Source organism: Schistocerca cancellata, chromosome 4 (genome assembly GCF_023864275.1).
Source record: "Schistocerca cancellata isolate TAMUIC-IGC-003103 chromosome 4, iqSchCanc2.1, whole genome shotgun sequence".
Lineage (NCBI taxonomy): Eukaryota > Metazoa > Arthropoda > Insecta > Orthoptera > Acrididae > Schistocerca > Schistocerca cancellata.
In genome coordinates, this window is record NC_064629.1 from 864109019 (window position 1) to 864136385 (window position 27367).

At 39.6% G+C, this 27367-nt stretch overlaps 1 protein-coding gene across 1 annotated transcript in view; it reads right to left on the reverse strand.

Annotated features, from left to right (window-relative positions):
* Positions 1-27367, reverse strand: part of LOC126184477 (dynein axonemal heavy chain 7-like) — a 1143184-nt gene that overhangs the window by 387019 nt on the left and 728798 nt on the right. Inside the window, exons 32-33 of the mRNA XM_049926869.1 lie at positions 10941-11131; positions 1824-2018 (exon numbers count right to left, since the gene is read on the reverse strand). Coding sequence (XP_049782826.1) covers positions 1824-2018; positions 10941-11131 — 386 coding nt within the window. The remainder of the gene's footprint in view (positions 1-1823; positions 2019-10940; positions 11132-27367) is intronic.

Sequence of the window (27367 nt, forward strand, 5' to 3'; positions counted from 1 at the left end):
CCGAAGGAGGACTCGAACCTCCGACAGGAGCGGTTTTGGGAATTTTAACATCTGTTATTGATATTCATTTTTATCTTATATTGGGTGTTATGGTAAAATGAGAGGCAAGTTAGTACAGTGGCATAATACTTTTGCTCCAGCAATGCCCACTAGCAGCTGACACTGAAGCATATTACTGCTCCATCTCATCCTTCATTTGCTGATACCAGTCAGTAGGAATTAAAATATGAACTAATATTAAGAAAAGATGTCAGTCCCCACCCTTCCACACCTACACTCAATTGAAAATAATGTTTAAATACATTTTTAATAAACTGAATCCAGAAGCAGGATGAAATTACCAGTTCACTAAATAAGATCTGAAGATGGTACTTGGTCAGTAGTAAATTCACTATATTAATGATGATCACTTGTGCCAGTGGACAAAAGCTTGTAAAACAACATGACATTGTGATCACATACCTGGAAACCTTTTATTGGGGATGATAATGGCCATCACAGCCTACAATATCACAGGAAGCATTTCCTAGTATATCACAAATTCTGTCTTCATATTTTTTTTATTACTATGGGATGATTATGAGGATTTTCTACTGCCGTAGTATTCATAATTCTCTCACTAAATAAAATATGATGCCCTGAGAAACTGCTCTATTGTGGATAAAACTCTTACATATGAAATTACAGATCTGGCTGACTAGCTCTATGCACCGAGGAAATGTTAGTAATAACTTCCTTTATGTATGTCTGGAGCAGATTGCTTAGCAAAAATTAGAAAAAGGAGAATTGTTTTGAGTTATAACTCTTTAGATATGGAGATTTTTGGTATAATCTTTACAACCAAGTTCTTTCAGCTCTGAGACACTGATAATATCTTTCTTTGTGAGAGGAGCAGGAAAAGTGCTTAGTCATTGAAAGTAGACGAAGGAGAACTTTTATTGAGTTATAGGTGCTTACAAATGGATGTTTTAATTTGTACATTAAACTACCTGTATATAACCAACAAATTATTTCAGCTGTGAGATAAAGATTGAAAAAGTCTAGTATCACAAAAAAATTCAATACTGATGTGTCTGTCACTGTCAAGAAGATTATCTTTTACTTATTCAAATATGTTTAAAGAATTATTTTTTGTGTGGTTGGTGGACACTATTTTTGGTTATCTGAAATGCTCAGTAAAAACACATAAAGTAAATAGCCCTGGAGAATTAGTCACCTCATGATAATAGGAACAATTTGCTCACTGAGCACTGCCCTGTACTGAGATCCTGAATATCCTTTGCACTTCAAGATGTTCTGCTCAACTGTTTCTACCTTGGTGAATACTCATTTTTATCTCAACGTTCTCACAGTTGATTCTACACTATCCTGTTGCAAGAATAATGACTAAGAGAACAGATTTGCTATTGAAGTATAATGGAGGGTGAACTAAAATAGCAACTACTCTTCTTGTCAGCTTAATACTGAAGAAAGGCAAGAATATTATTACATTCTTGCCATAGTATTTTGGAAATGTAATATTTGGGGCAATTTCTTTGTTTAAACATTAATGAACAACTGCAAATTTGTTTAAAAAAATATTTTTTAATCTTTTTATGATTGTTTGTATTTTTCTAGAAAAAATTTCATCTTTTCATATTATAGAACAATAAGAAGTTTCAGCACATTTATAGAATGTATATATTATCATATATTTCTGGAATTAATAACTTGAGTGTGAAATATATTTTCTTACTGAAACTCCACCCATTCTCATTAATAGCAAAAGGCTGCTCAATGGGAAACCACAAGCATTAGTAAAAGCACTATTCCAAGAAACATACCTGAAACCAGTTAACTGTACAACAGTTTATAACTGAAGGATAAAGATGTAGCCACTTGCGAAATGATGAGCTGGCAGGACTGATGCATAATATGAGGTGTAATTTCTGCCTACACTGATTGACAAAGAAGGAGAATACTGAAAGTGCACTGATATCTAGATTGCTATTCCCTCCTTGGGCAGAAAGTCGCACAAGCTGAAAATATAATAAAATACAAAATAAGATTTCGTTTGTATGGTAATGTTTTTGCATTGTAACAGAAACACATATGTATTAATGCCATTTGTTTTTTAAGTGTGTAACAGGCTGTTTTTGTTTTCAAATAACTTCAATGGCCCTTCTTTTGAAATAATAATTGACTGATTAAAGGAATGTGCTATATTTGTTAATCAAAAATACATATAATATTTTTGGCTCTTAATTTTACTTCTCTTTTAAAAAAAGAAGACAGTGCAGAAATAGCAGGCACCAAAGCATACACTGAATTGATACATAGGATGCTCAAAACAGAGGAAAAATTCAGGGAAAGGTACACAATGATCAGCCACAACATTATGATGGCTGACCTGCTGTTGACATAAATCCATACAGGCAATAGCAACATTAACTGTCAAAGAGTGACTGCTAGTTAGACACATTCAGGGTGCATTTAGTATCAGAGAGCATGCTGTCCATGTGTAGAAAAGGGGGAAGTGCACAATCTATCTGAGTTTGACTGAGGGCAGATTGTGATGGTACGAGGACAGGCATGAACATTTCAGAAACTGCACAACTTGTCAGGTGTTCAAGGAGTGCTATGGTGAATGTCTTCAATATGTTGTGAAACGAATGTGAAATCAGGACCACATGTTGTGGGGTTGGATGGCCACTCCTCATTACAGGTGTTGGATGTCATTGGCTGGGCAGACTGGTAAAATAGGACATTCAGTGAACTGTGGTGGAACTAAAATCAGAATGCAATGCTGGGCAGAGAACAAGTGTGTCTGAACACACAGTGCATCAAACACTCACAACAATGGGCCTCTGCACCTGACAATTCTGCATGTGCCATGTTAACACGATGACATCAGTAACTACAACTGAAATGGGCACATGATCATTGCCACTGAACACTGGTACAGTAGCAGAGTGTTACATGGTCTGATAAATCTTGATATCTTCTTCATTGTGCCAATTGGGAGGGCATGAATCCATAGTCTCCCAGGGGAACAGCTCCTTGACACAAGTACTGTGGGACGGAGACAAGGTGGTGCTTGCTACATCGTGCTCTGGGGAACAGTCACATGGGGCATCTACAGATCCAGTTTAGCACATGCAAGGCACCATGAGACCAAGGAGTATTGAACACTGGTTGCAGACCATGTACACTCCTTCACAACAATAATATTTCTCAATGGCAGTGGCATTTTTCAACAAGATAATGTGCTATATCACAAAGCTGTCAGTGTGATGGAGTGGTTCAGAGAACACAGTGGAGAGTTCTAATTGATATGCTGGCCACCCAACTTGCCACACCTGAAGCCAATTGAACACATCTGGGATGTGATTGAACATAGCATCAGAGCTCATTGCCCCCTCCCTGGAATTTATGGGATTTAGGTGACTTTTGCTCATAGATACGGTACCAACTCCCTACAGTGACCTACCAAGGTCTCATTGCTATCATTCCATGATGTGTGGCTGCTGTTTCCTTGCCAAAGGTGGACATACTGGCTATTTGATAGGTAGTCATAAAGTTCTGGCTGATCAGTGTATAACACATGTATTCAGTGGGATGGACTAGAGTTAATACGCATTTCTAAGAATACTTATGTAACTATTGTAAGTTTCATTTAATCATCTTGTACGTTCAGTCATGGACAGATGCAAAGTGATTAACAGCTAATTACACATAATACCATTATATGGGACCTATCATCATAATTATGCTGCACTGTGACCCAATTAAACAGTGTTATACAATTACATATTACATGATAATAATAAAAAAGAGATGTACTGATTTCACTATTGCTGCATTACAACATTCAGGGGAGCAAAAGAAATGTAAGTTGTAAGTCATAGAGTTTTAGGGCCAGGGGTAATGGGTAGGGAGCTGCTGCTTCAAACAGCAACATGGATTCATTTGTGATAAGCTTAAATTTATCAGCAGCACTCCTTCCCAGATATACTGATTCTCTTCAATTACATATGAAACACAATCTCAAGTATTTATGAACTGATGGGGTAATATGCCAGAGTCCTCCACCTACATTTAACTGCAGTGATGCTAGGCACATAATGGGAGAACCTCTGCATTTAAGTGTTAAATGTGTAGGAAGGAACATTCTCAGTAACAATGAGAATTTTGGCCAACCACAAAATGTGTCTGGATAACCTAATAGTAAGTAGTTTCTTTACAAAAAGCAGGTTCAAATATTGATACGGGCACAAATTTTCAAATGTTACTACAGATAGACACTGAGTACAATTCATTTTGCTGTAAGAATGATTCAACATTATGAAAGTTTCATTCTTTATTCAAAAGAGTTATATAAATGTTTTGGCATATCACTCAATTTGTTATAATCTGCTGCAAGGAGTAGGGCATCACACACACTTCCTGAAGATAGGTTATCAATTACAATTTGATAGATATCAGTCAGTCCAATGGTAAAATTTTAGTATTCTCATAACTTTTTTAATTCTTTCCTGTTGTTGTATACAGTTACACTTGCGACCGAACCGCTGAATCTTTCCATCAGTAAATGGGGTATGTTCTCCACTGACTCGGTTTTTTAACCCCCACCACTGACGGAATGACCCACTTCCCAATTCCGTATGTATAAAACCAATACGGACTTGTAGCTGTCACGCCTTTGCGCTTACTGCTACGTATTTTAACTGTAAATAGCTCAGTCCCAATGGTAAGAGGCAGTAGTGAATTCACGGAGTTAATATTTGAATCCAGCACAGCTGCCACAAGCTCAGCTCACTTTTACTCCACTCCTACCCTCGCCATTGCACCACATTAACTAGGTGCTATGTGGACCTTGCTAAATTCACTTGCATATACATTTTTGACCGTTACTCGCCAGTATTTACCTAATGATTAGTACACTCCTAACCGGACTATTTCCCTAAGAGCTGTGATGATTGAATGGGTTCGATCCACGGCCTACAGTGCCCTACAGTTCACACGGTAACACTGCCTACCAGACCCACTTAACTTGGTAGTGAGCTTATGTATCCAATCACCACTGCTAGCAGCAGTGGATAATCCTATCAGCACGACGAGAGCAGCAGACTTACCGTCGAATCCTCCTGAAAGTACTTATAACTACGGTCGCCAGCTCTGAAGGAGCAAAAGAATAAATCAAATTTTGGGCTCATTTCAAAGTGAAATGGCTTGAGTTGAATTTAAACTTAATTCTGAATATTACTATTTCTGATCATTCTAGATGATTCTACAAAGCAAATACTCTCAATTTCTGTGAGTTGGCTTGGTAATTACTACCAAGACAGGTTATGCAACTTCAGTTAACAAAATTCTATCCTTCAACTTATTTAATGATTTTGGATATTACTCTTTGGACCATTGATACAGAATTAGTTAAGTGACTTTACTTGAAAGGTTGCTCAGAAAAATTTAAGTAACTGTAAATAGGCGACTCATTCTGGTGTGACCATTGCTCTTTTCAACATTCTTATATGCTAAAGTATTCTACAACCAAAAGAATTGTAAATGAAAGAGGCGATGGTGGCCTCAGTCTGATTTCACTATACTATGTTTGAGGTTACTACACTTTACAATGAACAACATGCGTCGTAATTTTACTCATTACTTTATTCTGTCCTCTGCACTTGCATAAAAGAAAACTGGTATTCTCCTTTTACATGTATACAAAGTTCGACTTAACAATTGCAAGCAGTCTTGCCTTGGGTAGACGTGTCGGTGCTGGTGGTGAGATGCATGTGGCTAACGCAGCTCTTAACGCCTCATGCCCTTAATGGCGGCTGGAACTATGAGCTGTAGCACTCGTATAAGCTACTGCACATCCGCCATAAAATCTGGGCACAGGAACTCTTACAATCAGCCCCAGTGGCATAAAGGCGGCTTCAACAACCATTCGTCACGTTTTACTCCAAAAACGGCGACGATATTCGCCTCTTCGCTGTTGCACAATCACTTTTGCGTGAGCACAGTTACGCACGTCCGATCACGTCAACACTCCCCAGGCCATTTCATTGTTCAGTCCCTGTGTCTCCAGCTACCCCTAGCTACGCTCGTATCACCAAGAGTGGGGGCGTTCCCCTACCACCTTTTTACCGAAATCATTTAGTATTTAAGGATATTTATATTTACTACCCTGGAGTCCATACCAGTCATAATAATTTACTACTAGCGCTTTACAACATTAAATTATACAGTAATAACTTATAATTACCAAGAAAAAGAATACATTTGACTCTGAGAGCTTAGTGCATTGTCTGACAGGCAGCACTAATTCCCAGTTTCGCCAATAGATGGCATCAGGGTGCACTCCCTGGCAGTCTCACACAAGCGCGCCCGTTTCAGACGCGCGGGCTCCAAATTACTGTCAGCCCACCATCATTTCAGTTCCGTTACACACTGTAAAATGGTTTGTCCAATAAGTAAGCAAAAGCTATCCTCAGTGCAGAGAGCTTTTTAAAGATTGCACAGTATTACTGAAGATGATATTCCTGTGCCTTCCTCTGACCATTAAACAAACTTACTTTGACATTTACAGAGATATCTACAGTTTAACTAGAAGAACATGTGGGATAATGGAATATGTGTTAAGACATTAAGGAATAACTTCATTGCTCTAGAGGGAGTCATCAAGGCTAAAATTGCAGGGAAAGGCAGAGACTGGAATGTGCAAGAGAACTAATTGAGGATGTTATTTGTAAGTATTGCTCTGAGGTGAAGAGAATGATACAAGAGAATAAATTGTAGCAGGCTGCTTCAAATCTGTTGAATTAAACCTGTTGAAAGAATTATGAGAAAACAAAAAATGTTGTTTAATACTTAGTCCTAGAAATGGTGCTGGCATTTTTACATTTATAGTTTACTGCTAAAGGTAAATGCACTTGGGATTGAGCCCCAACCTTTGGATAGGTAGTGTGGCAGTACCCCTAAAATACTTAGCCTTTGAGCAATGTATATATGTCTCCTCTTATTGACTAATAAGCTCATTCAGATTAGCAATATGGCAGTTCATCAGGTAACCCATAGTGAAATAATGTAAATTATGTTGATCCTCAAACATTTTAATGGAAGGAGTCTTATAAGATACTTATTACATTTCACAAGGCAAATGTGAGTTTTCATGCTTATGAAAATGCGATATTTAATGCTAATATGTAGATGTAAACAACAGCATTATTTTAAACCCCAGATTTTCATAGGTTGTGAATCATTTATTGACATTACAACCAGATGTGAATATTTTGCAACAGATATTTTAGTGAGATTGCTGGTCACCATCATCAGATGCTACCAGTGCTGGTTAGATATCAAGAGGGTATTCCATGTTTATATACTATTGTCAGGTCCTTCCCTGTGATGTGTTCTGTATTTGATACAGTCCCAGTTTCTGGTAAATGCCCCCTACATGGTTTGTAGCCAGTGCATGTACTTGGACACTTAATGCTCTGTATTCATTTCATGCTAGCAGGTCTATGTCTTCTTTGTACAGTACATTCCAGTACCTGACTGTGGAATTTCTGTGTTTAGAAATGTGTCAGTGCTGTCTTGTATGTAATGGTGAAGGAAATAGAAACAAACTGTAATGATTAAGGATAAATGAGATTACAGTCGTACAAATTCTTTGAACTACACATAGTCGCCAAACTAATCTCTACACACCCTTTGCTTGCGAAACAAAATTTGCTTCAGTGGGTGATAAGGATGCCCGCAAAGCTGCAAACTTGGGCTATTTCCTCTTGACCATGTCTCATGAAATAAAATTAAGATGAAAAAAAAAAACATTGCTACACAAAAACAATGGATGAGAATCATGCGTGCAGCCCATCTTCATGTAAAAATTTATTCAACACCTGGGTATCCTACCATACCATAACAGTATATTCTTGCTCTTGTCTCTTATGTTGCCAAGAATTTTAGATTGTACAAAATAAACAAAGCATATCATAACCATAATACAGAAAATAAGAATGACTTGCATGGAGAGCTGAAACGCCTCACCTTAGTACAGAATGGAGTTCACTGCTGCAGCATAAAGGCCAATAATTTTCTGCCACCCAACACCAAATCAATTATTACTGAGATAACTACATTAATAAAACATCTAAAACAGTATCTTCTTGAATCAGGTATTTATTTCTTACTTGAATTGCATAATGCTGTATGAGTGTTTAATGTATGGTAAAATGTTAAATGTTTAATATGAATTACATGGTTAACAACTATTTGTCTTTATAACTGAAACTATTCTATGTACACATCAGTGTGTAAGAATAACATGTATGGATTCATTGTAAAAGTATGACATGTTCTACATCCTTGTGACCTATGAAACAAAAACTAAAATAAATAAATAAAGATGGAGAAGCAGAGGAGCCCAAAGCTATCAGCCTATCACCTATAATCCTTATGCTATGGTGGCAGCTACAAAAACTTCTAGGAAGCTGAAGAAGCACAGGGTGAAAGGGATGTCATATTTGGCTTATGCTGTTGCAGTGTCTACCAAAATTTACAGTACACTGAAGAAGCATAGGGTGACAGGTATGCTGCACTGACGCACAAGCATCTGGCAATCTGGGCAATATCAGGGATAACTTCAGATTACAAAAATCTGCAATTTGCTGCATACTGTACAAATGTGGCATAGCCTATATCAGGCAGACAACTAGCATCACTAATACCTGATGTTAAGAACACCAAATATAATTGAGGCTACTGTAAGCCACCATATGGTTCATGTCAGAGGGTTCCTTGTACGACTAATAGTCATGTACTTTCCCATTCCACTCTAAAACAGAACAGGGGAAAATCATTGTCTTAATGCCTCCATATAAGCACTAATTTCTATTATCTTATCTTTCTGTTCCTTATGCAAAATGTACATCAGGTGCATTAGAATCCTTCTGCAGTCAACTTCTATTGCCATTTCTCTTAATTTTCTCAATAGTGTTTTATGAAAAGAACATCATATTCTCTCCTAGAATCCTCATTTGAGTTCATGAAAGACTTCTGTAATACATGTGAGTTGACCAAACCTACCAGCAACAAATCCAGAAGCCTGCCTCTGAATTACTTCAGTGTCTTCCTTTAATCTGACCTGGTGGGGATCACAGATACTCAAGCAGTGCTTGACAAATAGGTCATATTACTGTTCTATATGTAGTCTCCTTGCATGAGACTATCCTCTTGCATGCCTCCTCTAAATGAGCAACATGTTCCTAAAACTCTCCCAACAAACTGAAGTCAATGATCTGTTACTACCATCCTTACATGCTCATTTCATTTCATGTAGTTTTGCAGCATTATGCCTAGATATTTAATCGATGTGAGTGTGTCGAGCAGCACACTACTAATGCTGTATTTGTGAATTACAGGATTGTTTTTCCTGCTCATCTGCACTTGACTTACATTCAGAACAAGCTACCATTCGTCACACTAATTAGAAATTTTGTGTAAGTCATCTTGTATCCTCATACATTCATTCAACAATGAAACTCTCCAATGCAACACAGCACCATCAGGAAACAGCAGCAGATTGCTTCTCACTCTGTCCATCAAATCGTTTATGTATATAGAAAATAAGAGTGGTCCTACCACACTTCACTGGGGCACTCCTGATAATAGCCTTGTCTCTGAGGAACACTCACCATTGAGGGCAATGTAAAGGGTTCTATTACTCAAGAAGTCTACGAGCTACTCACATATCTGGTAACCTGCACTGTATGTTCGAACCCTCAGTAACAATCAGCAGTGGGGCACCATAGCAAATGTCTTCTGGAAATGTAAGAATATCAAATCAACCTGTTGCCCTTCATCCATGGTTTGCAGAAATATCATGCATGAGTGAAACTATGACATGATATGAGGTACTTTGAAGATCAGCTTATTGCTCAGATCCCAAACCTGAGAGTGTGTAATAAAAGAGTCTCTAGAAACCACAATTGCGGGGAACTTAAACAGAGAAGTAGGATACCAATTTGGCAGGGCTTAGGAGCCTGCTCTCAGCCTACTATTGAAACAGAAGAGTGGATGGTGGATTGGGATACGGAAGGCTCTGGAGCTCTCACATTTTGCAAACTTGCAACAGGACCAGACTATGAACAGGACACTTAACAGTGCATTAATGGACCGGCACTCATATTCCTCTCTTCCCAGCAACTGCAATAGGAGCAAATATTATATAGAAACTCTGGAAACTCCAGAGTGATCTCAGCAGTAAATATCTGTACTCAAAATGCCACCTACATCAATGTAAATCCAGGAACTTCAGATATATTAGCCATGGGCTTATAGGGGGTGCTTACAAATATCAGGGAGTGCACCAGATACTGAAGAAAATGTAGGAAAATAAAAAACTAAAGTATATACATATGGAGTACTTTCTTGATTGCACAGTAGAATCAGCAGCATCTGATGACAGAAATGAGCTATGACGGTTATGTTCTTAATAAAATAACTAAATTCTTGAAATGAGTTGTGGAGTTTTGAGAATAATATTGTCTAGATAACTTAAAGTATCTACTTCTTTATCACTTTACTGAAATTTTTGCAGCTGCTCCAATCATTACACCCAAAACTAAAACTTAAAAAACAAAGTTCAGTGTCACTTGCAATAAAACATACACTTTATGGGATGTAGACAGTATTGTTTGTAAAACATGAAATACTGAGCCAGCAAGACAGTAAAATAATGATTGTATGACTGAACATTATTTGCACAAAATTACTTTTTACAGTAGGGCAATGAAGAAGAATGGTGTTTAAAAGTTGAAAATGTTCTACAGAAACACAGCATTCCATAAGGACAAAGTTGTAGGTTTCAGTAATATTCTACAAGAAAATGTAAGCATATCATTGCAAATTAAAATTAAATTTCAAAGGAAATTTGAGACTGTTACTCAGTTTACCTCCAAGATTTCCTGTTTCTCATTAACAGAGAATATGTTTGGAACTTCGCCAGAATCCAAAAGGAGTTCTATGTCACCTAAAAATACCTCCTCTTTAATTTGTGCTTCAGTAATCAGAAAAGCTGTCTCCAAACTTCTGCCACCACAGTTTTTGAGTAGGTTTCTTAGATCATCTCTCCACTGATGCAGATCTTAAAAAAGTTAAGTACATATTGTGAACATAGTGCATCACATGTTGTTTTAGGTAACATAAATACTGTAAATACCTCATTAATTTACAAAGAGAATACCCACATGGGTTAAGCAATGGTAAACATACACAGCATAAGACTGAACTCCACAGACAAACTAAGATGCTGATAGACATGGTTTGCTGTTTTGATATGACTAACCTTTGGTCTCCAGTGGCTCACTCTTAATTGATTTGTTACTCAAATATTTTTTTTCATGCCACATCAGATCCAAAGGTTATAAATAGTCACAGTATGAACAGTATTTATAAATTTTTAGTTATGAACTTCATAAAATAAGTTAACACAATTATTATTTTTTTGTTTGTACACAGGTACATGTCTGTGGTGCTGGTACACATAAAAATCTTCATACCACAAGATGAGTCAAACCAAAATGGTACAGCCTGTATCCACTTCATAAATGATTTGTGGCACTGTTTGCATGGATATTTTGATGTGTACCAGGTCTGAAGACATTCACTTGTAAACAAACCAGAAATTACTTACATAACTTTATTTTCTGAACTGATAGTTGAAACTTTATGATTAGCCTTGTAAGAGGACAATATTGTGCATAAAAAAAAAAAAAAACAAATATCAGTGGACTATAAAATAAAAATTGATACATAAGTCCTCTTACTGTATAGTCTACATCTACATGTACACCTACATGATTACTCTGCAATTCACATTTAAGTGCTGGCAGAGGGTTCATCGAACCACAATCATACTATCTCTCTACCAATCCACTAGCGAACAGCGCGTGGGAAAAACGAACACCTAAACCTTTCCGTTCGAGCTCTGATTTCTCTTATTTTATTTTGATGATCATTCCTACCTATGTAGGTTGTGCTCAACAAAATATTTTCGCATTCGGAAGAAAAAGTTGGTGACTGAAATTTTGTAAATAGATCTCGCCGCAACGAAAAACGTCTTTGCTTTAATGACTTCCATCCCAACTCGCGTATCATATCTGCCACACTCTCTCCCCTATTACGTGATAATACAAAATGAGCTGCCCTCTTTTGCACCCTTTCGATGTCCTCCGTCAATCCCACCTGCTAAGGATCCCACACCATGCAGCAATATTCTAACACAGGATGAACGAGTGTAGTGTAAGCTGTCTCTTTAGTGGTCTTGTTGCATCTTCTAAGTGTCCTGCCAATGAAATGCAACCTTTGGCTCACCTTCCCCACAATATTATCTATGTGGTCTTTCCAACTGAAGTTGTTTGTAATTTTAAGACCCAGGTACTTAGTTGAATTGACAGCCTTGAGAATTGTACTATTTATCGAGTAATCGAAAACCAACAGATTTCTTTTGGAACTCATGTGGATCACCTCACACTTTTTGTTATTTAGCGTCAACTGCCACCTGCCACACCATACAGCAATCTTTTCTAAATCGCTTTGCAACTGATACTGATCTTCGGATGACCTTACTAGACGGTAAATTACAGCATCATCTGCGAACAACCAAATAGAACTGCTCAGATTGTCACCCAGGTCATTTATATAGATCAGAAACAGCAGAGGTCCCAGGACGCTTCCCTGGGGAACACCTGATATCATTTCAGTTTTACTTGATGATTTGCCATCTATTATTACAAACTGTGACCTTCCTGACAGGAAATTACGGATCCAGTCGCACAACTGAGACGATACCCCATAGGCTCACAGCTTGATTAGAAGTCACTTGTGAGGAACGGCGTCAAAAGCTTTCCAGAAATCTAGAAATACGGAATCAACTTGAGATCCCCTGTTAATAGCGGCCATACTTCGTGTGAATAAAGAGCTAGCTGCATTGCACAAAAATGATGTATTCTGAAACCATGCTGATTATGTATCAATAGATCATTCCCTTTGTGGTGATTCATAATGTTTGAATACAGTATATGCTCCAAAACCCTACTGCAAACCGACCGCAATGATATAGGTCTGTAGTTCGATGGTTTACTCCTACTACCCTTCTTAAACACTGGTGCAACCTGCGCAATTTTCCAATCTGTAGGTACAGATCTATCGGTGAGCGAGCGGTTGTATATGATCGCTAAGTAGGGAGCTATTGTATCAGCGTAATCTGAAAGGAACCTAAGCGGTATACAATCTGGACCTGAAGACTTGCCCGTATCAAGCGATTTGAGTTGCTTCACAACCCCTAAGGTATCTACTTCTGAGAAACTCATGCTAGCAGCTGTTCATGTTTCAAATTCTGGAATATTCCATTCGTCTTCCCTGGTGAAGGAATTTCGGAAAACTGCGTTCAATAACTCCACTTTAGCGGCACAGTCGTCGGTAACAGTACCATCGGCACTGTGCAGTGAAGGTATTGACTGTGTCTTGCAGCTTGTGTACTTTACATACGACCAGAATTTCTTCAGATTTTCTACCAAATTTCGAGACAATGTTTCGTTGTGGAACCTATTAAAGGCATCTCGCATTGAAGTCCATGCCAAATTTCGCGCGTCTGTAAATTTTAGCCAATCTTCGGGATTTCACGTTCTTCTGAACTTCGCATGCTTTTTCCGTTGCCTCTGCAACAGCATTCGGACCTGTTTTGTGTACCACGGGGGATCAGTTCCATCTCTTACCAATTTATGATGTATGAATCTCTTTGAATTTGAGCCTCATCTCATCTACATTTGCAAAGTCAGTTCAGAAGGAATGGAGATTGTCTCTTAGGAAGGCTTCTAGTGACACTTTATCCGCTTTTTTAAATAAAATTATTTTGCGTTTGTTTCTGGTGGATTTGGAAGAAACGATGTTGAGCCTAGCTACAACGACCTTGTGATCACTAATCCCTGTATCAGTCATGGTGCTTTCTATTAGCTCTAGATTGTTTGTGGCTAAGAGGTCAAGAGTGTTTTTGCAACCATTTACAATTCGCGTAGGTTCGTGGACTAACTGCTCGAAATAATTTTCGGAGAAAGCATTTAGGACAATCTCGGAAAATGTTTTCTGCCTACCACTGGTTTTGAACAAGTATTTTTGCCAACATATTGAGGGAAGGTTGAAGTCCCCACCAACTGTAACTGTATGAGTGGGGTATTTATTTGTTACGAGATATACCAAAACAAAACAAATGCCTAACGACTGCGCTACAATCTGCTTGAATTAACAATTACAGTAACTAAAACTCGAAATTACATCTCCTATACCAAACTCACACACAATGTAAGTAAGAATCTACGGAGTACACACAGAAAAGAAGCTATATACGTATCTTTCTGCACTGTCGATGTGCACCAACTGGGAGATCAGTTTCCAACTGGTGATAGCAAGAAAATAATTTCTGAGAAAGAGAAACTGTGTGGAGGGTAGAAATTGTTGAGGGCAACCAAGGCATCAACACACTAAACAGGTTAAAATTTATATAATGATGAAGAGACTTGTACAGGCTAGACTGTTGTAGAGAGCTGCATCAAACCAGTCTTCAGAATGGAGACCAAAATATACTGCATAAAATTTAGTTAGTTTATTACGCTTTTATTTATCCACAGATCATTTTACACACATTTCAGACATCTAATTAACTTAACAATAAAGCACAAATAAAAGTCAACAAAAAAAAGACGAGTTATTCTTCAATTTCTCCCGGTGTATTTCTTGCTCGAACAGTCCACGGGTGTACTGGGATGTACTGCCGGTCCATAGTGCCCGTTGGACACTATGGACCAGTAGTACACCTGTGGACTGTTCGAGCAAAAAAGAAAAATTAACTCATTTTGAGATGCAAATTTTTGCAGGCATAGTGTAAAATGTCCTTGGTTTTCCAACACTGTCAAAATAGAAAGAAAGATTCCAGCTTTGGACAATTATTTTGACTACCACCATTAGGATAAACTTGCAATAAGTTGACCCTGATCAGTACATTGGTAATAATAATCAAAACTGTGAACTTTTACTTTAATTTGACATAGTGAGGAGACAGACAACATACTACACAGGCATGTTCTCATGAGAAAGTTTGTTGTTATATTTTGAAATTTAGTTCCACAGTTATTTATACACTGTGTATAGTGTACAATTGTTCATTCATGGGATAGGACACCTCCTCCCATTGGGAAAATAACTGCCTAGACTGCTCTCGGGGTTAAAATTTCATTCGGGAAAAGTTTCCTCCCCTTTCCATTGATGTCTTCATCATCACCTTATTCTCAGTCTTCACCTTCATTGCCACTCATCATCATGTTACCAGTTATTGCTTCTGTTTCATCACTTTGTTCTCCATGCCTTCATCAAGGCTTTTTGTCTTCCAGATTCAATGTTGCTGCCCTCATAATCTATGAAAAACCAGCCCATAACTACAACATCCAGAATCCTATGCTCCCACTTGTAGTTCACTTCCACCTCCAGTTATGCCTTTATTCCTTTTGAATATGCCCACCTGTTCTCTCCACTTTTCTCACCTTGCCCACCACTAATGTGGCTCCATTGGCCTTTCTATCTACACTTATTGAACCTCAAAACCTACCAGACTTCTCCTTTATAGAAAGTATCCCTCCAGTGCATGTTGCAGCTCCATTGCCATTGCCACTGCCATTGCCACTGCAACGGCTGCTGTTGCCATCACCACCATCATACTGCCACCACCACCACCACAAGCACCATCATCACCACTTCAATTGTTTCCAGTCAGAAACATTGCCAGCCTTAACTGTTACTCCATTGCCACCAAGAGCATCATCACAAATAGGCCTGGGAGCAGAAGCACCATCTGAAACTACTGCAGCCACAACCATACTGCCACCACCACCACCACCAAAAGCACCATCATCACCACATCAACTGTTCCAGTCAGAAACATTGCCAGCCTTAGCTGTTACTCCATTTCCACCAAGATCATCATCACAAATAGATCTGGGAGCAGAAGCACCACCTGAAACTACTGCAGCCACAACCATACTGCCACCACCACCACCACCACAAGCACCATCATCACCACTTCAATTGTTTCCAGTCAGAAACATTGCCAGCCTTAGCTGTTACTCCATTTCCACCAAGATCATCATCACAAATAGATCTGGGAGCAGAAGCACCACCAGAAACTACTGCAGCCACAACCAAATCTGCACCAGCTTCATATGCAGCAGCTGTGAGCACACCAGCTACATCACCAACAGCTTCAACTCCAGCAGTTGCAGGTAAGATATCCAGCCATGCGAACATTTATGCCATTCTCAGTCAATATTCTGATACAATTTCCCCCAAAACATCCCCACCATCAACCCATGCATGCCAGAAAGCCAAAAAACCCCACAGAAGCCCCACACTTAATTTGGACTCCACTCCCACCTTCTCTAACACATTCCTTCAGTTTATCATGCCCAGATATTAAAGTCCTTAATCTTAAATCTCTAACCCCAAAAATGAAAAAAATAAGTTCCAAACCTCAACATGTCACAACTCATAACTCTCAAAGACTCCATAATCATAAAATAAAGTCCTCTAACCCTGATTTCCTTCCCCACATGCTACCCGAACTTCCTGCCCTAACTTTCAGCCCTCATACTTACTTGCTCACCCTTGGCCAACCATATCCCAGACCCACAAAACTATGCCCTGTGACTGTATCAAATGGTTATTGGTGGTGTAGTTGCTCTTCCAAACAGCATCCCATGTGATCAAATCTGTTGTGCCTTTACCTGTCGTTACTTGTGCTTTAGGTGCATGGGCTATGCATTTATCTGTTTAAAAGTAACAGCATGATCCAGTCAGAGGATCAAGTTGCACATGTCAGCTTTCATGCCCTGCGGCTAATTCACTGCAAATAATAATCTGTAGGTTTGAGCCTGCAGTCAAATAGTCCATGCACTGCCTAGAAATGCAAGTTAATAAAATACACAGAAACACAAAAGAAAAGTTAAATGCATAATTTAACAACAAGAGTCATATTCTATTGTCTGTAATTGATGTAGACTACAGGGAATTCTATTTAATAATGTTTATTCAAGAAAGAACATCCCAAATAAATGGGAAGTGGTCTTACAATATTTAATTAATGTACAGACAGGAAATACCCTTATCAAATACAGTAAAGTTACGTTGAGAGCATTATGAGAATGGCAGGAAAATCCCCAAACTAAATTGTAATCAAAGAAACACAAGAACTAAGTCCATTTTGTCATCACAATACTGCACCAGGTCAAAACAGTTCCGAGTTCAACATGTGATACATAGAATAGTAATTTATACTCTGTCTCTCCTCAGTTCAATAATGTGGTCAAAAAAGTTCAAGTTCTAGTCTGGAGCCTCTAGAAATAAAGTTCCTTCAGAAGTTAAAGTGTGATAGTGGCTGTTCACTATCCAGAAACAAAGACCTCCATATTCTAATATCACTCACTACAACAGGAAAGTCTGCCTCCTTCCAGATCTCACATCATGTGCCCAGAATTGCTCCCTTGAGTTCTTCACTTGAAAGTCCCAGTCTCCACTTGACTTCCATAGTCTTCTGCTACTGTCTGTCTTTCCATTGGCTGAAAGCCATCCCCTCCGGAAATGCATTATTCTTATGTTCTACAGACATCATTTGATCGCTTACCAGACTAATCTGACATATTATTACAATATTTAAATAAAGAAAAATTATAAACATTCATTCACTCACACTCAGACCTTTCACAATAAAAATAAGTATAGGTTTTTCCATAAAAAATGAGCCAGTATTCAAGTGCAAGTGCACTCACAATAAATGACATCAGACCATTGCTAAATATTGTTTAAACAATGATATAGACCTGCTTGTCAGAAGTGCCTTTTGGCACTCTTTTACAAAGGTAATGTCAGCTAATAAATGTGACTGGCCAGTTCTTAGATTACCTCAGATTTTGTAGCCAATTATGGCTGGTGCTGGTGGCTCCTCAGTTTTTCACACGAATCCATGATCATACATTCATCACATGTATGATCATGGTATTTTGTGATAAACTGAGAAGCTGCCAGCAGCAGCCATAGGGGCCGAAAAAATATCTGAGGATGGTTTTAACATGAGCTGAAACTAGGAATAATAAACAAATATTATTACAATCTTGGCTGTTGTTTTATTAAAACTTCCCTTCAAAGTCATAAGATAACTGCATTCTAAATTCATCAACATCCTAGTTGCATAATATAAACACTTCTCCGTAAAATTATTCATACAAAATTGTTATCAAAATTTTACATACAAATCTACTCAAAAGCTTTCCAAAATAACATGCATCAAAGAATTAATCCTTCTAATATACCTCTAAAAACTTAACTCATACTTTGCATGTAACTACATGTTTTACTCCCACAGGCAATTTAATTTTTAACGAGGTCTGATAACCTCTATGCTCTAAATTTTATGCAAACAGTAATAACAATTAAACTCCACATATTACATGAGAAACCTGTTATAACCAGGAATAACACAATAACCTCTTCAGTCTGGTTTATTAAATCACAAATCACTTTTTAACAATTATGTTAGCCAAGTGTCTACCCAGGCTCACACTCAGAAGTAATGCAGAATTAAAGTTTGGTTACACCAATGTCCGAATGTGCATGGTGGGGTGCACGTCCTATAATTATTCCCAAGTCCAGTGAAGTTCAGTCTCTCCAAGTGAAGTCGCAAGATTTTCCGCCGAGCAGCCAGGTAACCTCGAGTGGTGCGGCGAGTCATCCGCAAGCAGCTGGAACACGGCGTACTGCACTTCCCAATGAGAGCTGTCATTTGCGGCGGTGGCCAGGTTTATATAAGGCTTGCTAGTTAATGGAGCCATCGGCTGGGGTTGCTGTTTACCAGGGGAAACCAATCGCAATGTTTCCTGGCATAGCCATTTGCTGTGTGCTGACAAACGCGCGCGCGTGAAGGCGGCCAGCGATGGTAGTCGCGAACCGCCCAGAGAAGTGCGGCCAGCGATCTATTTCTCGGCTACGTAAGGGAGCGTGCGTGTGAAGACAGCCAGCGATGGAAGCAGCGGGCCGCCCAGAAAAGTGCAGCCAGCGATGTATGTGGCGGCCACATACTGGAGCGCGTTGTTCGGTGTTTGTTAGATGTGGTGTATACCACACCCCTTCCCCCATGGGGAAGCGTGGAAACATTGGCTGCGAATGAACGCCACATCAATGGTGTCCTCCTCCTCCGAAACCTCGGCATCGGCGGTGAGACTGGGCACAGGAGCATACGGGCGAAAACGCCCCAGCCGGGGGCGAAGGTTATAGCGTGTGGACCGTGGCAGCAGAGGAGGCATTGCAGGAGGAACCAGTGGCATGTCATCATCGGCATCCGGAGTGACCTGCGGGTGGCAATCGGGGAAGACCTCGGAGTCCCCGGCTGGCTGTGGCTGGGTCTGGTCCACATCCGGGGAAAGAAGCTCTGGCTGGTAGGCGTCGTCTGTGAGCTGACCGGCGGCCAACTTCGAGGTTGGATTATTAAATCACAAATCACTTTTTAACAATTATGTTAGCCAAGTGTCTACCCAGGCTCACACTCAGAAGTAATGCAGAATTAAAGTTTGGTTATACCAATGTCCGAATGTGCATGGTGGGGTGCATGTCCCGTAATTATTCCCAAGTCCAGTGAAGTTCAGTCTCTCCAAGTGAAGTCGCAAGATTTTCCGCCGAGCAGCCAGGTAACCTCGAGTGTTGCGGCGAGTCATCCACAAGCAGCTGGAACACGGCGTACTGCACTTCCCAATGAGAACTGTCATTTGCGGCGGCAGCCGGGTTTATATAAGGCTTGCTAGTTAATGGAGCCGTCGGCTGGGGTCGCTGTTTTCCAGGGGAAACCAATCGCAATGTTTCCTGGCATAGCCATTTGCTGTGTGCTGACAAACGCGCGCGCGTGAAGGCGGCCAGCGATGGTAGTCGCAAGCCGCCCGAAGAAGTGCAGCCAGCGATGTATTTCTCGGCCACGTAAGGAGCGTGCGTGCGAAGACGGCCAGCGATGGAAGCAGCGGGCCGCCCAGAGAAGTGCAGCTAGCGATGTATTTGGCTCCCGCGTACTGGAGCGCGTTGTTCGGTGTTTGTTAGAAGTGGTGTATACCACAAAACCCATCCAAAATACTACAAGTAACACATTTAAATAATCCCTTGGAATTTCTCTCACTTCTTAAGTACAGTACAGTTCATACCTCTCTTTTGAAAATAAAGAAATTAATTATGTTCTACTGATATTCATGCACCAAGAGTTGTGCAGACGATATGCACTCCCTCCAAGTATTACATATTGGCTCCCTACTTTATCACACACATCTTAAGTTTATCAAATTACTCCTTACACAAAATGGAGAAAAACCAAAATTCTTAAAACTGTACCTGATATACACATGTCATTCTAATTTTAGAAGGCGCAAACCTCCCACCATTGCCTTTTATAACATTTTTCCTCACCAGTGTTAGTATCTTTTTAATTCCACTCTCTTATTTTTTTAACCTCTCTAACTTGAGGCCTTTTTCCTCATTCACCAACAGACTCTTACATTTACAAACAGAATTTGTAACTACTGCTGGAACATCATTTTTAGATTTGAGAAATGAACACTTTCTTTCTTCATCAGCATTGGTTATTGCACTCATGGACCACAAATTTTTAATTTCACACCTCTCTAAAGACTGTTCCCTCAAAAGATCACTTTCAAAATCTCTTCCTTTCTCCTCCATACCTATTGCATTGACTGCTAATGCATTACTGTCACAGTTATCCATCTACTTCCACTCAAAATTCATGTTTTCATTCCCGGTCATCAGTTCACTTTCATCAGTAGAAATAAACATACAAATTCTTTCCTCCAAGATATCTAGATCAGTAACTTCAACCTTTGCAACTTCAGGTGACTGCTAGTCAGACAAACTCTTGGTGCCGGTAGTATCAGTTAGTGAGCTGAATCCTGTGTAGAATGGCGAAGGTGTGCATTTATCTGAGTTTGACAGAGGGCACATTGTGATGGCCCGGAGGCATGGCATGAACATTTTGGAAACTGCACTATTTGTCAGGTATTTGAGGAGTAATGTCATGAATGTCTTCCACACATGGCAAAACCAAGGTGAAACCACATCCAGACATCATGAGAATGGGCAGACACCCCTCATTACAGACGTCAGACATAGTAGACTGGGCAGATGGGTAAAACAGGATATGCAGCAAACTGTGGTGAAACTAACATCAGACTTCAGTGCTGGGCAGAGTACAAGTGTGTCTGAACACTCCTAACAGTTTGCCTCTGCAGCAGATAACCCACGCGTGAGGCAATATTGACACTACGATACCAGCAACTACAACTGAAATGGCCATGTGACTGTCAGCAAGGATGTTGGCACAGTGGCAGAGCATTACATGGTCTGATGAATCACAATACCATCTTCATCATGCTGATGGTAGGGTGTGAATCTGTCATTTTCCAGGAGAACAGCTCCTTGACACCTGTACTGCAGGATGGAGACAAGCTGGCAGCGGCACCATTATGCTCTGGGGAACATTCAAATGGGCATTCATGGATCCAGTGGAGCTTGTGCAAGGCACCATGATAGCCAAAGAGTAACGTACACACATTGCAGACTACGTACACCCCTTTATGACAATCATGTTTCCCAACAGCAGAGGCATGTTTCAACAAGAGAATGTGCCACAAGTGTGATGTAGTGATCTGAGAAACACAATGACAAGTTACAATTGATGTGCTGGCCTCCCAACTCATTAGATATGAACCCGATCAAACACATCTGGGATGTGATTGAATGTGGCATCAGAGCTCATCAATTCCTCCTCGGAATTTACAAGAATTAAGTGACTTGTGTATGCAGATGTGGTGCCACCTCCATCCAGTGACCTACCAAGACCTCACTGCTTCTATCACATGATACATCACCACTGTTATCTGTGCCAAAGGTAGACATACCAGCTATTAGGCAGGTGGTCATAATGTTCTCGCCGATCAGCGTAGACACTGCAGCTGCTGTAAGAAATGTAAAAAGGTACCCAAAGAATGGGATAAAATTACAAAAAAATGAAATAACAAATATTGTAAAATCTTATAAGCCTTCTGACAGTCAGGATATACAGGTTGAACTTAAATGAAACTAATGAACTGCAGAGACAGATTCCTGACTGGAAATGAAGGAAAAAAAGTCCTATGAACATTTGTCTGGAAATGCATTGTTACCACAATAGATGCCACTGGCTAATGAATATTTCTCTGATATGTGCCATGTTTTCCTTGTTTGCAGGCTATGTAATTGACACAACATACTGCAAGCAGCAGACTGGTCTGGTATTCATGTCCAAAACAAGCAAAAATGGTGCTTGTGTATGTTCAAGCAGAACAAGAGGTAGAACCCCGTCCTCCAAATCTGGTGTATGCACTGTCCACCATCTCCCTGCACTTTCATCTGTCTGAAAGGACCCACAATTACACAAATGTAAAAAAAAATGGCTTGAGATGTTAAGTGATGTGGTTGGTATCTGTGAGGGTACTTGGTTTAGTATAGCTGTGCTGCCTCTCAACTGTTTCTATCTGCTTGGCCATACACAAACACCATCTCTGCTTGTTCCCAACATGAATACCAGACCATTCTGCTGCTCACAGAACTTTCATTCATCAGTGCCATCTGCTGTGACAACGATGCATTTCCGGACACATATTCATAGGACCTTTTTTCCTCCATTTCCAGTCAGGAATCCATCACTGCAGTTTGTCACTTTTATTAATGTTCACACTGTGTATGAGATGACCACTAACATTCTAAAGACATAGTGTTGCTGAACCATTTACTGTGGCAATTAATAAGTGTCTCTTTGCTGGTGTATTTCCCATCTTTCTGAAACATGCAAGAACAGTAGCAGTTTACCAGTTTATAAAAAGAGTGACCCAGGCTTGGTAGCAAGCTTCAGACCAATATCAATAATTTCAGTCTTTGTTAAAATCATTCAGACTACAATGAAAGGCCAAATCTCAAATGACTTTAAATTTAATGAACTACTCTTAGATGCACAGCACATTTTCCAAAAAGGCAAATCTACAACAGTGGTAGCACTAGATCTGTTAACTAGAAAAAAGCACAGTTATAAAAAAAAAGTATTCTTAGCAGTGACACTTTGTGATCTCAGTCAGGCATTTGACTGCATTCCTCATAAGGTCCTTCTAAATAAGTTCAGTCAGTATGGAATTGGAGGCACTGTTTCAGTAACCCTCAAGTCTTATCTGAAAAACAGAACACCGATCATTTCAATCCAAGGAGCACAGTAATGTGAACAAAAGTTGGAATATGGTGTGCCACAGGGATTGGTAATGAGCCCCCTCCTTTTCCTAGTTTTTGTAAATGACTTAAGCTCTCATGGACATTTCTTGCAATTTACAGATGACAACTTTATACTACAGAGGCAGCAATGTCAGCAAGATTCAAGAAGAGGCAGATGCATGCCATTTTTAATGTGACAAAAGAATAGTTTATTATAAATAAAATGAAAATCAATGAAGAAAAGATGCAAAAATTGATAGGTTGCCTCACAGACAAAGGGTACCTAAACAGTGCAGGGGTTATGAAACTTCTAGTGGTCATGGTGGACAGTAAACTCTTTGGGAAGATCACACTGCACATGTGTGTGCCAAACAGTCATGAGTCATATACCTCCAGAGAAAATTGAAGCATGTGATAACTGATCACTGTCTCCAAACAGTATACTATTCATTGTTCCACAGCATTTGTCTATGGTCTGTTGCTATGGGGCTACTCTACATTCTGAAAGGAAGTATTATTACACCAAAACTAAAGAAAATCAATAAGGATCATAACAATGAGCATAAGACATAAGCACTGCAGGCCATCGTTCACAAAATTGGGAATAATGACTGTTTACAGTCATCATGTATTTTTGTGCTACCTTCACATTACAGAAAATGTACATTCCTTCAGCAGGAGGCATGACATACATTACCACAACAACCACAACAAAGAGAGCATAAACATACCAACCTCTAGTCTAACAAAAACAAGAAATAGCTTGCTGAACATTGCCCTGAGAATGTTCAGATCACAACCAGTGGAAGTGCAAGTCAAACCTCTGGATAAGTTCAAGTACAAATTTCAAGAGACTTGAAACTACTTCCAATCTACTTCATCCAGGTATTTTTTTACTATGAAGAAAATGTATGGATTTACTGAACTTTCTCCAGAACTAGGGACTCTTTCAGAGAACCCAAATGTCAACAGCAGATTAAATGTATATGGAGTAAAATTCTTAATTTGTTAAATGCCCCTCTTTCTCACATTCTACTACTCTGCCTGACAAATTGTTAACAATATTTGATGTGCCTTTCTGTGACTCAGGATCTCCACTATATGGTGAGTACCAACTATCTTTTTCATTATATTGTTACATTCTATCCTGAATTTTTCCATTGTTCAACAAACTGTTAACTGATTCAGTGGTCACTTCCTTAAGTGTATTGTACCTCAGCACACAATTCTTAACATTCCTACCCAGCTGCACGGGATTAGCCAAGCGGTCTAAGGCGCTGCAGTCATAAACTGTACAGCTGGTCCCAGTGGAGGTTTGAGTCCTCCCTCGGACATGGGTGTGTGTGTGTTTGTCCTTAGGATAATTTAGGTTAAGTAGTGTGTAAGCTTAGGGACTGATGACCTTAGCAGTTGACTCCCATAAGATTTCACACACATTTGAACATTTTAACATTCCTACCCAGCATGTCCCTTATCTTTAACACTTTTTCCTAAAATCTTTTCCCACTGTATCAACTCTGGTATTAGTTGAAAGAAACCTCTTCAGAAATTTTGCACAAATCAGCCATTATAATTTCTCATTTTGTACTAACAACCACTCCAATATCTAGTTTAATTTTTTCCACCTCAGAATTTACACTTTCAGTATTTGAATTGAGATCAGTTTCTCCATTAATATCATCCTTATTGATACTACTACATTCAAAATTAGGGTACTTGGCCTAGTAGCATTATCTGAACCACACAGACTGGGTGGTTGCTTAATCGTTGTAAGCTCCATCTCTGATCATGACCCTGCAGTTCCACACATATTACTGCTATTGGCACAAGTAATAACTCGTCAGACATGCTGGCTGCTTCTGATGAACTGCTGCTGCCCCTAAATGTGTATATACTGCTGAAGCCAAAGCTGAGGAATGAAACTGCAACTAGTGGCCTGCGTTGCTGTGGCCGCTGCTGCTGCTCGCACACAGTCAGTCTTCACTGTTGCTGACCACTGCAGACTCAAACTCAACTCATCTCTGCATAGCCTTCATCTTCTTTCTTGTAGTTTCATGCCTAATTTCCCCACACCCAACTTTTGCTACCAATCATCGTGGCCGGCCGCGGTGGCCGTGCGGTTCTGGCGCTGCAGTCCGGAACCGCGGGACTGCTACAGTTGCAGGTTTGAATCCTGCCTCGGGCATGGGTGTGTGTGATGTCCTTAGGTTCGTTAGGTTTAAGTAGTTCTAAGTTCTAGGGGACTTATGACCTAAGATGTTGAGTCCCATAGTGCTTAGAGCCATTTGAACCATCATCGTGCAAGCAACTGTTGCAATATCTTATACTCTGAGGCCCAATACAAACTGCATATCATGTAATAGAGTTGAGAGTTAGATTACAAAATGACTGCAGTTGTAATTTGCCTCAGTTGTGATGGTGCCAAATCGTTACTGCGAGTGTAGTTGCTCTTCCAAACAACATCCCATATGAACAAACCAGTTGCATTTAAAGTACTTAAAAGTTGTTGATTCAGAGGTCATTGTGAAAACGTTTATCTGCTGTGAAATATTAACATCTGTAGTTTTAAAGATACTGAAATATTGGTGTGTCATTGGATGCACTTCATTTTTCTGAGACTGCTGATGTGTTCAGATTTGCATTAATATTTGACTGTGTATTATTATAGATTCTTGAAGAGCTCAAAGAAGCCATCTTTCAGCTTGTCTGACACTCTGCCTGTAACAGGACTTTCACTATTCCCAGCCATGCTCTCATTTCTGCACCTGAGCTCACCTCTACTGGTTGCCTAGCAAGACTTGCACTTGCTGCGGCACGTCTGAGGCCTGGACCTGCTAGCACTCAACTATGCAACAGTTTCACATACCCTCATATAACTTCCAGGTGTAAAAATTGCTCGCCTAAATATGCATAATGTTACCCCCACCACCTGCTGGCTCACACTGCTGTGATCAAGGGGAATGACCCTGAGATCACAGTGGTGGAAGTCAAGAAGGAGCTACATTCCAATCCCTACTACCAAGTTTGAAAAACCTTCTGAATCCACAATAACTCTGAGCTCACATCCCTCATCAGTATCTTCTCTACAGACAGATAATCCACAGCTCATGTCACTCAAATTGGAGCATACATACAAGGTCTGTTCAAAATATTCCAAAATATTCGTAATTTCAAGACAATGGTGTGTTGGAGCAAAATGCAATTGGCATCCCTGCACTTACCTGTGTTTAATGTGTAACTGTCAGACGTTTCTGTTGTATATCTGTTAGTTATTATTCAGTGCTGTATTGAGTGGAAGGTTGTGTCACACATTTTGCGAATTTCAAGATGGAAAGGTCATAGGAGCAACGCATCTGCATTAAATTTTGCGTGAAACTCAAAAAAATCTTCAAAGAGACACACAAAATGATGCAGAAAGCTGATGGAGATGAGTGATTAAGCCATACTCAGTGTTACAAATGGTTCACATGGTTTAAAAATGGCCAGACAGAAATTAAAGATGATCCTTGTTCAGGATGCCCTTCAATGTCTAGTGATAACACTCACGTCAGGAACGCCAACAAAAATGTATGTGTCAATCAAAGACTGACTGTCCAAGAGATTGCAAAAGAATGTAACATTTCAGTTGGATCATGTCATGAAACCCTGACACAGCATCTTGGAATGCATCACGTTGCTGGCAAGTTCGTCCCATGGCTCATGAGTCAAGACCAAAAGGCCTTCACCTTGTAATCTGTGAAGAACTTTTGAATCACTCAAATGGGAATGAGATCTTCCTTATGAGAATCATAACTACAGTTATGATGTTGAGGCCAAGGTTCAATCTTCAGAATGGGTCGGGAAAGTTCTCCAAGACCAAAAAAGCTAATCAGGTGAGGTCTAATGTCAAAGCCATGCTGATAGAGTTCTTTGACATTGAAGGATTAATTCATCATCAATTCACACCACAGGGACAAACTGTTAATTGATGGTACTATTGGGATGTGTTGCATCA